The sequence below is a fragment of the Prunus avium genome, chromosome 6 (assembly GCF_965620075.1).
Source record: "Prunus avium chromosome 6, drPruAviu1.hap1.1, whole genome shotgun sequence".
In the NCBI taxonomy this organism is placed as follows: Eukaryota; Viridiplantae; Streptophyta; class Magnoliopsida; order Rosales; family Rosaceae; genus Prunus; species Prunus avium.
The window spans coordinates 34,738,822-34,751,934 of NC_142289.1; the positions used below are offsets into that span (position 1 = coordinate 34,738,822).

The 13,113-nt window shown below is 35.4% G+C and overlaps 1 protein-coding gene across 1 annotated transcript; it reads left to right on the forward strand.

Moving 5' to 3' along the window:
* The first annotated feature begins 10,283 nt into the window (after nt 1-10,283).
* On the forward strand, nt 10,284-13,061 carry LOC110762394 (uncharacterized). The gene is made up of 7 exons (XM_021965047.2): nt 10,284-10,431; nt 10,613-10,691; nt 10,800-10,910; nt 11,067-11,690; nt 11,766-11,922; nt 12,035-12,450; nt 12,818-13,061. Exons 4-7 carry the CDS (start codon nt 11,070-11,072, stop codon nt 12,929-12,931), a joined length of 1,308 nt encoding a protein of 435 aa, XP_021820739.1. The 5' UTR covers nt 10,284-10,431; nt 10,613-10,691; nt 10,800-10,910; nt 11,067-11,069; the 3' UTR covers nt 12,932-13,061.
* The last annotated feature ends 52 nt before the right edge of the window (nt 13,062-13,113 follow it).

The following is a 13,113-nucleotide window of genomic DNA, read 5'->3' on the forward strand; positions in this document are numbered from 1 at the left end:
CGTAGTTTAAATGATTTAGATTATATTCAACCATATTTAGATGGTACGGTTAAAATTAGTTTTGATAGGCCGATAAAGTCAACAGTCCAATTAGAACAGTTACCTACGCCTAGTCAATCTTTTAAGTTTCCTGTTAGACATTCATCCGCAGAATCATCTTCAATTACAGAAAGAGATTTAGAAGCCGACAAAGCTTTAATAGATTTTAAAATTAATGAATTAAGAAAGGCCAAGCAAGTAGTTCAACCAAGTTACAACAAAGCCCCTACTGCACCTCCTGAGCCAATACAACCAGAATCACCCACTAGGTCAGATATGCAAGATTCTACTTTTGATGTTTATAATTGTGATGCCCAATTAAGAGTCCTTAATAAGCCATTTAAAATTCATTGGTCAAAATTAGATGCCCATTTCCAAGCCCCTGAAAATTCCGAAAGAAAAGCCAAGTATCATGATTTTTTCCCCCAAGCTCAAAGAAAAGAAATTTTTAATGAGTGGAAAGAATATCTCAAAGCCACTAGGTCCGAATCACCTTATCTTGATTTTGTATAAGCCAAATATCTAAGTCAAAAGTTAGTTACTTTAACCCAGGAAAAATGGGAAAAAGCCGATGCCTCCAAAGTGGTCAGTACGCACCCCCCAGTTGAAACCATAGTAATTAATCATAGGAATGCCAAAATTATTGCAAGTCCATACAAAGTTGCTGAGTCAAAAGATGAACCAGTCAAAAAGGTCATAGAACAAAATAATTATGCCAACACAAGCCTAATAGTAATAGGTAAACAATTAGATAAGATAGAAACAAAAGTTGATAAGTTAATTCCACAGGAAGTTGCCCCTAAGCCAAAGAAAGAAAAGCCTTTAATTCACTTTAACCTAAAGCCTGAGTCTGCACTTAAAGTCAGTCCAACAATGCGTAAAATAGAGGAAATGTTTCAGGAATTAACCCCAGTTAAACCTAAGCCAAACAAGGATAAAGACAAAGGTAAAGATGAAGAAACTTCAATTAAAGTTTTAAGTTTTGATGTCAATTCCGATAGTGAGTCAATTATGTCTTTAGAATCAAGCCAAAGTCTAGAGTCTGAAACTAGTAATATTTCTAAAATAGAAAAAGCCTTTAGCAATCTCCAAGTTAACCAAGATGCCCAGAGTCTTAAAGTCAGTCGTTTAACAGGCAAAGTTAATCCTACAAGTCTTACCAAGAATTGGTATCCTAAGCCTACGCCTCCAGATGTCCAGTTTGAAGAAAGAACCCAAAGCCAATTTTCAGTGTCTTCCGATAAGCTTTATGAATGGAATATAGATGGTTTATCCGAACAGGAAATACTTAATAAGTTACAACATATGTCTATGGTAGCCAATAGTTATGCCACTAATCATCAGTTAAGACAGTCAGAAATAGTTTCCCTTTTAGAAACAGGTTTTACAGGAACACTTCGTTTCTGGTGGGATAAACATCTCACAGAAGCCGCCAAGCTTACAATAATTCATGCCTTTAAAACAGATGAAAATAATTACCCTATTTTAGATGAAAGAATAGGAACAAGCATAGAAGACGGAGTCAATGTCCTTTTATATACCATAATTGAGCATTTCATAGGTATGCCCAGTAGTACAACAGCTAGAATTCATGATCAGTTAAGTAATTTAAGATGCCCTAAGCTAAGCGATTTTAGATGGTATAAAGATGTTTTCATTTCCAGAGTCATGCTTAGAGATGACAGTAATCAAGCCTTTTGGAAAGAAAAGTTTATTAATGGTCTTCCTAATTTATTTGCCCATAAAATTAGAACAGTCTTAAGCAATGAGTCGGGCCGAATTAATTACGATGAATTAACCTATGGTAATATAATTAGTACAATTAATCAAGTTGGTATGAAAATGTGTGTAGATTTAAAAATAGGAAAATCAATCCAAGCCGATAGTAAAAATGCTAAGTATGAATTAGGTAATTTTTGTGAGCAATATGGTCTAGCACCGGTCCCACCGTCTAGACAAGTCAAAAGAGGCCATGATAGACGCTCTAGTAAAAGACGCCATTATTCTCGTAGACAAAATTATTTCAAAGATAATAATAATGAGTTTTATAGTAAAAGAAGATTTACCCCTAGGAAAAGTAAATGGTCAAAAGGTTATTCGAAAGGTTTTAGGAAAAGCCCCCGACAAGGGAAAAGGAATTACCCTAGGAAAAGCACAGATAAAAGCAAAGTCAGATGTTACAAATGCAAAAAGCAAGGTCATTATGCTAATGAGTGTAAGGTAAAAGAAGCAATTAAGCAGTTAAGTTTAGCATCCGAGGAAGAAGCCAAATTAATTAAAGTCCTAGAGTTAGCCAACACTGAGTCAGATCCTATGTCTTCAAATAGTTCACATGCCTATAGTTCAGACAGTTCCCAGTCTAGTGAGCCAAAAGTTCAATTAGGATGCAAGGATAAATGTTGTAAAATTTTAAATAAATCAATTTGTGTTTTAACTAAGCAAGAGGAACAAGAAGAATTATTAATTGATTTAATTAGTAAAGTTCAGGATCCAGAGTTAAAGTCTGAATACCTAAAGAAACTTAGAAAAATCATAAGTCAAGAAGAGTCTAGTTCCCCTATGCCTCCTAAGATAAGTCTTAATGCCACTTTAGAAAGATTTAATAGAAAGAAGGAAGTCACCCTCCAGGATCTTCAGTTAGAAGTTAAACTAGTTAAAAAAGAAATTTTAGAGTTAAAACAAATAAGCCAAAAGTTAGAAACTGAGAATTATGCAATTAAACAGGATTTAATTAATTTATTAGAATCCAAAGCAGAAACTAGTAATCCATTTGGTAAGTCTAGTTCTGAGTCTGAGCCCGAGTTGTCCGACAAAGAAGAAAAAGTTATTAATTTAATTAAGCAAATTAATTTCAGGAAATGGTATTCCAGAGTCAGTATTTTTATTAATGAATTTGAATTAAATACAATTGCTTTATTTGATTCAGGAGCTGATTTAAATTGTATTCAGGAAGGTCTAGTTCCAACCCAGTTTTATAGGAAATCTAAAGAAGTTCTAGGCACAGCGTCAGGAAAAGCCCTTAAGTTAAAATATGAATTACCAAAAGCCCATGTATGCCAAAATAAAATATGCTTTAAGACATCCTTTGTCCTGATCCAGAATATCACGGATGAAGTCATTTTAGGTTTACCCTTTATCTCTTTACTTTACCCCTTTCAGGTAGAATATGATGGAGTCACTTCAAGCCAATTAGGAGAAAAAGTTAAATTTGAATTTTTAACTAAGCCAGAATTACATAGTCTTAAGTCATTACAGAAGTCAGCTATTTCTAAGTCAGTTAAGTTAATTCATAGTAAAAATAAGCAAGTTAATTTTCTTAAAGAAGAAATTAAGTTTAAAAGGGTAGAACAACAGTTAGCCGACAAGTCACTTCAATTACAGATTAGTAAATTTGAAGATAAGTTAAAAAATGAAGTTTGTTCTGATATGCCCAATGCCTTTTGGCACCGTAAGCAACATGTCGTTTCTTTACCTTATGTCAAGTCATTTAGTGAAAAGAATATTCCTACCAAAGCCCGTCCAATTCAAATGAGCCAAGAGTTAATGGAATTATGCAAAGCCGAAGTCACGGATTTAGTTAACAAAGGAATAGTTAGGAAAAGTAAGTCACCATGGTCTTGTCCAGCTTTTTATGTTCAGAAAAATGCCGAGTTAGAAAGAGGAGCCCCACGATTAGTTATAAATTATAAGCCTCTTAATTCAGTTTTAGAATGGATTAGGTACCCAATCCCTAATAAAAGAGATTTAGTTAATAGATTAGAAAAAGCCGTTATCTTTAGTAAATTTGATATGAAAAGCGGTTTTTGGCAAATTCAAATTAAAGAATCAGATAGATATAAGACTGCATTTGTTACCCCTTTCGGTCATTATGAATGGAATGTTATGCCTTTTGGATTAAAAAATGCCCCTAGTGAATTCCAGAATATTATGAATGAAATCTTTAATGCCTATAGTCATTTCTCCATAGTATATATAGATGATGTTCTTATTTTCTCTAAGTCAATAGAGCAGCATTGGAAGCATTTGCATAAGTTTTTCCAGATAGTTAAATCTAATGGTTTAGTTGTTTCAGCCAAGAAAATCAAGTTATTTCAGGTCAATGTCAGGTTTTTAGGTTTCAACATAAGCCAAAGTCAGATAAGCCCAATCAATCGAGTCATCCAATTTGCTGATAAGTTTCCAGACCAAATTTTAGAAAAAAGTCAACTTCAAAGGTTTCTAGGTTCTTTAAATTATATTTCTGATTTTTATCAAAATCTGAGAAAATTATGCAAGCCTCTATTTGATCGTCTCCAGAGCAATCCTCCTGCCTGGACTCCAAGTCATACAGAAATAGTTAAGCAAATTAAGCTTCATGTCAAGTCTCTCCCATGCTTAGGTATTCCTTCAGTCAATTCTTTTAAAATTGTTGAAACAGATGCCTCTGATATAGGTTATGGTGGTATTCTTAAGCAAAGAATTAATCCTAATTCCCCTGAGCAAATTGTCCGTTTTCATTCCGGTGTCTGGAATCAAGCTCAGAATAATTATAGTACTATTAAAAAAGAAATTTTATCTATTGTTTTATGCATAAGCAAATTTCAAGATGATTTATTAAATCAAAAGTTTTTAGTTCGTGTTGATTGTAAGTCTGCAAAACATGTTTTAGAAAAAGATGTTAAAAATATAGCTAGTAAGCAGATTTTTGCACGATGGCAAGCAATTCTGAGTGTTTTTTATTTTGAGTTAGAATATTTGAGAGGTAGTGAAAACAGTATCCCTGATTTTCTTACAAGAGAATTTCTACAGGATAAACAGGCAGAGCCATGTCAAGCAAAGAAAAAGATAAGCAGAAAGACAAGCAAAAAATGCAATACAGTCAGACAAGCCAACCAAGCCCAGGCCCAAGCCAAGCCAGAGTCCTTCCAGCTACCCTAATGCCTATGCCAGTCAAACAAGAAACCAATGCCCAACTTGTGCCCTTTCCAGGTTATATGCCAATTCCAGTTAGAAATAGTTTTAATCTTCTAAGCCAACCTTCTCTACGCCCTAATTATCAAGCAGCATTAACTTCCCAATATGACCCTTTTATTGTTCATCCTCCTATGCCTTCCCAAAGTCAAAGTCCTCAAAGCCCAGTTCAAAGGTCCAAATATTTTCCTAAAAGCAATAGTAATCTTTTTTCTATTAAACCTTATTTAGAAACTTTGAATGACCCAATCAAAATAGCCAAGAAGTTTTTCCCTCCTAATCTTCATTATTTTCAAAGTCATCCTTCAAAGACTTTAAGATTTTATAGGGATATACTTTATGAAACTCAGTCAGCAGATATTAAGCCCATCAAAGATAAGCAAACAGATGCCACAATTTTTCATTCCCTTTACATACGTCAAATCATTAAGCCAGAACATTGGAGCAAAAATGTCTATGATCAGTTGCCACTTCAATCAGGCCTTACTTATAATTACGGAGATTACATTGATGCCTTTTATACAGTTTTATTTCATCAGCACGAAGATTTCAGTCATTCATGGTTTATGAATTTTGATGCCAAGTTCAAGCCCTATTTTCCTTGCTGGTTTCTCCAATGGTGGAACATCAATGGACCCTGTTGGGAAATCATTCCAGAAGGCCTTCGACCCACATTTAATTATTTTAGTCAAAATCACCAATTAACTAAGCAAGAAAAATTATTTCCCATGCTTCTTCATTTCTTTGCCAAATACAAGATTCCATGGATTCTAAAATGGAGTTATCAAGCCAATTGGGATTCTAAGCATTTAATCCGCCATTGTGTAGTCAAATGGTGGGACAAAGTCATTTTAAATAATATTATTAATGAAGTCCATGCAAGTTATCCACCTATCCAGATGCCAGTCACTCAAGCCAAATAAGCCTCTCCAAGCAGTTCAAATGCCTCCCTCAAAGGGAAATCTAAGAAAGAATTAACAGAATTAGCAGAGCAACTCCTTGCTCAAGTTTCTCAAATGAAGGATGAAGATGAAGACGATGCCAGTCCAAAGTCTGAATCTTCTTCAAGCCAGATGCCCAGTCAACAATTTAGTCAAAAGCCTAAGCCTAGATGGTCCGATTATGTGCCTGATAGTCAAGATCCTTATGATCTCTCTGAAGATTGAAGCCCTCCAAGTCAAAGATGCCTCTGCCAAAGTTAAATTAGCCGAAAGCAGAGTTAAAGTCCTTTCACCCATGTGAAAGCAGATGCCTTTCTGTTTCTCCAGAGTTAAAGTAAAGATGCACATGCCTTTCAATTCAAAGACGTGCCCTTCAATTCAAAGATGCCCTGACAAGTTAAAGGTTTTTTAAAGATGCCCATGCCTTTCAATTCAAAGATGCCCATGCCCTTCAATTCAAAGTTGCCGAAAGCAAAGATGCCCTGACAAAGTTCAAAGTTAAATGTTTTTCACTTCAGTCAAAGTAGAAGTTAATTCAAAAGTTATTTAGTCCTCTTTTGTATGCCAAGACTTTAAATAGAAGCCTTCCGTCAGTTGTATCTCCAAGCTTTGTTTAGTAAACATTGTAAGTTTCTTTCAGTTTTCAAAGTTCTCTCAGAGTTTGTAGACCTGAGGCAACTACCATAGTTGTAAGTGAGAGTGGAGTGTGAGTGTCCTGCGTGACATTGCTTGCTTTCATTGAACTAAGATTTCTGTAAGTTCTTACTTTGTTTTCAAAGCTTCCACAGTTAATAATATTTTCAATTAATATTATTTCCTGTGTTTATTTCATAAGTCCTTCAAATTCTAATTTATGTTAATTCAATTATTTTCATTAATTTATATTCTCATTTTAATTAAATTCAGTGCTCTCATAATTTTTTATTTGTATAACCTATTCACCTACGTTAATTTTCTTTTAAGTTTATGATTAATTTATTAGTTTCAATTTGCATCCATTCAATAATTTATTTTATTCATTATTTCTCTATTTTTTATTTGTTAGTTGCCCAAGTCATCTACCAAGTCAATTATTTAGTCATCCTCTCTATCATCTTCCGTAACTAACTAGTTCCCTTCTTCTTCCAAGTCTTCACTCCATTAAATACACATGCAAAGTTTTCATACACATGCAAAGTCTTCAAGTCTTTAAATACACATAAGCCAAATCCAACTCTAAGTCTTCCGTCTATTACTAGTTAAAAGTCCTTTTGAATTTAGTTCTTCTAGATTCTAGGCTCTAGTCCCCTTTTGGTAATATATATATATATATATATATATATATATATATATATATATATATCCTAGTCAATTAGTTCAAGATGTTGGTATGAAGCATATACCCTGTCCAGGAAAAGATTTTCACCATAGGGAATAGTGCTAGTTGAAACTCTTCCTACAACATAATCATCATTCAAATAATTACTACAATGCATGAAACTAGAAAGAAACAACAGATTTCTTCATAATTGAATTTTAATGATTCAAAGAAATTTGGCTGACCTTATGAATCGATCTGTAGTCGATAATTGAACTACTCAGCTTTTTAAACATCTCCTACAATACCTCCAGCTCATTAACAGTAATTACATCATGATTTCATGCAAGTAAACATCACAAACAGCATTCAAAATTCTTATTAACTAATCATTTATTTCTTCTTCTTCTTTTTTTTTTCTTCCCAAAATTCCCAAAGCAAAAGGAAATAATTCACAATTCAAAGTTCTGCATATATAGTTTTCTTAATCTTTTGAATATTTTAAATAAATAAAAATGTATACATCTGGTTTTATCGGAGAGGACAGACATATCGTCGAATGCGAAACTGCGTTTGGTTGGGTGGGGATGGTCGCTGAAGCAATCGGTCATAGCAAAAATCAACACCTCTATGATCACTACAAACGATACAAATGCCGTGCAGATCCACTCGCCCGATGATAAAGAACTCGATCTCTGTCTCAATCCCTTGCTTAATTAATCAAAAAATCAAAAATTAAGCATAAACAATGAGAAATGACAATTCGCCCATTTTAATTTTTACCGAGAAATCCATTGTTGTCTGCAACACGAGATTGGGCCTCGTTGACGGTGATGTTACGGCCGTCGAGGTTCTGGCCGTTAATGCCTTTGATCGCGTCCTTCATGGCCTTCTCATTGTTGAAGGTGACGAAGCCGAAGCCCCTGGACCTCTCGGTCTCACGGTCGTTGATGATCTTCGATTCGGTGGTGGAGGAAAGAGTCGGCCTCATGGATCAGGACCCGAGTCCACCTCCTGAGTTGTAAAACGACCTTGCCTGTGACTGAGATGCGAGAGATTAAGCTATGAGATCTGGAAATAGTTGCAAGATCTGTGAGAAAGCAAGTGAGAGATCTCACAAACCAGCTATGAGATTTTGAAGGAGCAATCATCGATTATCTTAATTAAGCCTCAGAGCTGGGTTTATTTTGGGCAAAAGGGCAAAACAATAATTCAACATTGCTATTAAATTTAAAAAATCGAAAATTGTCAATTTTTGGGTTTATTTTGGGTGTGTTTATATACATTAAATAGTATATGGTATATTTATAGTTTTATGTCTAGAAATGGGTATTTTACTAATTTTCTATAAAAAAAATACATGTTCTCAACCTTGCACATGACCCTTGTTTAGAGAGTTATAAATCTTTTAATTCTCTTTTAATTCAATTTTTTAATAGAGTGAATACAAAAAGTAACAAAAAATAATACGTAGTATTAAACAAATGATGAATATATTCCTAAAATAAAGCAACATAAAATTATAAGGAGCTACTAAGAGTTATTTTTCTCTTCTCAGATTTAGAGGCTCTTAGGTCTAGTTTGGGATTGCTGTCACTTTTAAAAAAAGTTGCTTCTGCTGTGCTTTGAAAATAATTAGCTGTAAAGTAAAGCAGCTCCATGTTTGGTAAACAATATTTTTAAAGTGCTGTTAGTACAAAAAGCAGTGTAAAAGCGTTTGGTAAATTTTAATATAAAATTGTTGTAACTGTGAATAATGACTAAAATAGACATGATGTTTAAGTGTTATGTACTAATCATGTGGTGGTAGTTGTAGTGATGGAGTGGAGGTGATGGTAGTGATGAAGGTGGAGTTGGTGGTTGTGGGGATGGCGGTTGTGGAGGTGGTGGTGGTGGTGGCAGTGGCAGCATGGTGGTAGTTGTAGTGATGGAGTGGAGGTGGTGGTGGTGATGAAGGTGGAGTTGGTGGTGGTGGGGATGGCGGTTGTGGAGGTGGTGGTGGTGGTGGCAGTGGCAGCATGGTGGTGGTGGTGGTGTTGGTTGTGGAGGTGGTGGTGGATTTGGAGGTTTTGGAGGAGGAGGTGGTGGTGGTGGTGGAGGAGGAGGTGGTGGTGAAGGTGGTGGATGAGGTGGTGGTGGCGGAGGATGAGGAGGAGGATGTGGTGGTGGTGGTGATGTTGGTTGTGGAGGTGGTGGTGGATTTGGAGGTTTTGGAGGAGGTGGTGGTTGTGGTGGTGGTGGTGGAGGATGAGGAGGAAGAGGATGTGGTGGCGGTGGTTGTGGAGGTAGTGAATGTGGTGGTTCAAGTGGTGGAGTTGGATGTGAAAGTGGAGGTGGTGTCATTTTTTAAAATGAATGATGGTATTTTGGGCATTAAAAAATTTCATTAAATGTTCATCTCTGCTTTTTTTTTAAAGCAGCTTTGAAAAGCAACCCAGAGCCTACTTTTAAAAGCTGCTGTCAAAAGGTCATTGCTTTTAAAATAATCGGGATATTTTCTTTTTACCAAACACCTTAAACTGCTTAACTTTAAAGTAAAGAAGGTTTTTGGCGAAAAAAAGCAATCCCAAACGGGGCCTTAGAAGTCTCCCTATTTTAAGGGGGTGTATTCAATTAGGATTCTAGAGAATTTAAAAAGATTTTAAAAGATGTGGATAGGGAGCACGGTTGTAGTTCTGATTTTGCAATTCCTCTCTAAATTTTTTGAATGAGGTGATTTAGGGAGTCCATTGTAGATGCTCTGATAAGGTGTCAATTGAGACAACACATGCTCTTGCTTTTTAGTGTCTCCTTCCTTTTACACCTAATATTCAATTCCAGAGATTGGAATATTCATGGCAGAGTAGGAAGAAAAACTCAATTAGCAAAATAATGTTATCCCGTTTTATGAAAGTCTTTCTTTGTAGTAGGGCGATAAATTTCTTCCTAGTTAAGTAATGAGAGTGTTTTTTTGGAAAAAACAAAAACAGTAATGAGAGTGCTCTTACTGATAAAGAAAAAAGTACCGAGAGTAATTACTGACACATAAAAAGTAATGAGAGTAACCTTTGGAATAACTTTACTATCTCTCCAGACTCATGGTCTTCTTCTACAAGTTCTACTACAGAAACTTTTAACTTTCAGCTGGCTCTTTCTTTTTAAGTCTTTTTTGTGTTTTCATTACCTTCGTCCATTACTTTGGCTCGGCAGTTCTGCCCAAAAAAGGTTTGATTTTCTTTTCCCATTAATTTTGAGCAGTTTGGACTGAAATGAGTAATCTGCTTGATATCAGTATGTCAACATCTGGGATTCATTATTTACTCTCCTTGTCATTACTTTTCTCTTAATATTGATAATATTCTTGTTTTTTTTCTTTTTAACAAATTGATAATATTCTTTTTGACAGCCCACAAGTAAGTCCTTGGCTCTTCGGAAAGTAAGTTATAGTCTCTTATATCAGCAAAAACAATTTTCACATTTCAGAGGTTAGTGAACTACCTTGATCGGTAATTGTGCCTGGTTATTTAGATTACCTCAGCTTTCTTATAATTTATTTGCAATGTTGAGACTGATTTATATTTACACACGTGTAGCCGTTGGGCTTTCACACGTGGGCTAACCTGGCTCTGATACCATGAAGGAAGTTGAGGTTCCACCCAAAACCAATTGGCAATGGGGGAGTAGCCAACTCCTTATAAATCCAGGTTAGGTCCCTTAACATTTCAATGTGGGACAAACACTCTCAACAGATTATAGTTTGAATCTGGATCATTTTTCCTTGACTATTGTTTAGTTTCTGTCATTTGCTAATTGGATTTGAATAGAGAGAGTATATTGATCCAAGTTTTTTTTTCTTACAGTCCATGGCCGATAAATCTACCAACAATATTGAGTTGAAGGTATTGGTGGACAAGGGGAGTAACAAAGTTATCTTCATAGAGCCTGACAATGATTTTGTTGATGTTCTCTTCAGTTTCATGACAATCCCCATGGGAACAATTATCAGGCTTGCAAGTAAACATTCAGATCCCATGGTAATAGGTTGCATGAACAACTTATATGAAAGTGTTGAGAATATTGATGAACAAGAATTTAGGTTTCCTAAGTTTAAGGACATGTTGTTGCGTCCCGCCAATGCAGCTGATTTTCTTTGCAATTGCCTCAAATTGAAACTTGACAATGCTGAGCCAAGAAGTTACTTTATGTGCTCCAAATTATGTAAGTTCTTAAGTTATAACTATGGTACCTACTGTCCTTGCTCGTATTCATCAACCACATATGGCCTTTCTTCATCAACCATGGTTGAGAAGAAGAGGCTTTCAGTTGCAAGTGTCTTTGTAAAAAGACGAACCGGGTTTATAGTTGCTGATGATTTACAAGTGATCCCCCCAAGTGCATCAACCGATTCTGTATTATTTACTAAGCTTGGTGTCGTGGATGTGCATGCTACTGAGGAGTTGGCTATCAATATTGGAACTGCTGAGGTAATTTCTTTATATGTCTTATTTATTTCTTGGTTAAACTATAGTGGTTGTTTCTAAGCTGTTTATCTTTTCCAGATTTGTAATTTGCTTTTAAGTTGCTTAGTGTCAAAAACACCTTTGACTGAAACCCTCTTGAATCCTGAACAAGAACCAAAATTGAGGAGTACAATTCTTAACCAAGGAATACTCAATGAATATCAAATGTCTGGAGATTCAATGGATGATGAAGAAGGTAAGATTTCTCTGAATCTTGTGGTCAGCAAATCTAATCTGTTACGCAGAAGTGGGGGAGGATTTTGTTAATTTACTCTACAGTTTCCTGACTCTACCTCTTGGGTTTATAGTAAAAAACATGAAGGATTGTTCCTTGAAAGGTTGCATTAATCACTTGTACAAAACTATCCTGGATTTGGATGGGCAGTACATGATTTCAAATCATCACAAGGAAATGCTAGTCAATCCCAAACTTGTTCCTGCTTTTTGTTATCAGAACAGTCTAATAGGAATTGAGGAGACCTCATATTACTATGAAGGCTGTAAGTTGATTACTGATAGCTCATCGGAATTCAATAAGCTCAAAGTGCTTGGTTCTGAGGATGTAAATGCTCAAGGATTTCTGAAAGGACCTGCGTCTTTTGTTGTAACTGACACTCTGATTGTAAGACCAATGTCTCGGATCTTTGAGCTGCATGTTCTTAAAGACTTGAATGTGCCTGTCACTGACATTGAGAATCAGATTGTGCATGTGGGCAAGAAGGAGGTGAGTTATTATTTATTATTTTTTGGTTAAATCCACTAAATGTATGCCCGGTTCTTTGACAGTACTGAGTGAATTGTTGGTTCTGAATTTTCCTGTTCAATGATTTATGCACCCTAACTTGCGGCTGAAAATTTTGTCTGCTAGAGTTTTTCAAATCCCCTATGTGATTTTGGTATTATCTTGAATGAGTGATTTTTCATCTTCCACTATATATATATATTGTGTTAATTTCACTTCAGATTGGCTGCACATTGATTATCCTCATGAGTATTGAGTTCGAATTTTCAAGTCCTTTGGTGGCTGTCTATCCAGATGAGCTATATATTCTTTAAATTTTTATTGACTCTTGAATTTTTAATCGTTTCAGGCTTTGCATCTTCTGTTGGCTTCTTTTCTTTGTGACTCTGCTCTTACCAATACCTTCTTTGGGGATATTAAGAAACCAAAGCAAGAACAAAGATGGATTGGTTATACATACTAAGAGAAGACGCCTTTGTTGTTACTACTTAAGAATTCTTGTAAGCTATAGAAGGTTTGCCATTTGATCATTTTGGGCTGTAGCGAACTTGTACTGTTTGTTAGATCTATGTCTTCGCTTATGTTTGGTTGAATTGTGTTCTAATCTTTGTCCAATCTTATTTAACAATAGCTCATCGAGGCCAG

What these genes read in the sequence shown, in the direction of transcription:
- LOC110762394 (XM_021965047.2), top strand. Translation starts at nt 11,070, where the DNA reads ATGGCCGATAAATCTACCAACAATATTGAGTTGAAGGTATTGGTGGAC. An exon ending in TCAATATTGGAACTGCTGAG is followed by an intron (nt 11,691 to 11,765) that starts GTAATTTCTTTA and finishes TATCTTTTCCAG; the next exon opens with ATTTGTAATTTGCTTTTAAG. An exon ending in TGCATGTGGGCAAGAAGGAG is followed by an intron (nt 12,451 to 12,817) that starts GTGAGTTATTAT and finishes TAATCGTTTCAG; the next exon opens with GCTTTGCATCTTCTGTTGGC.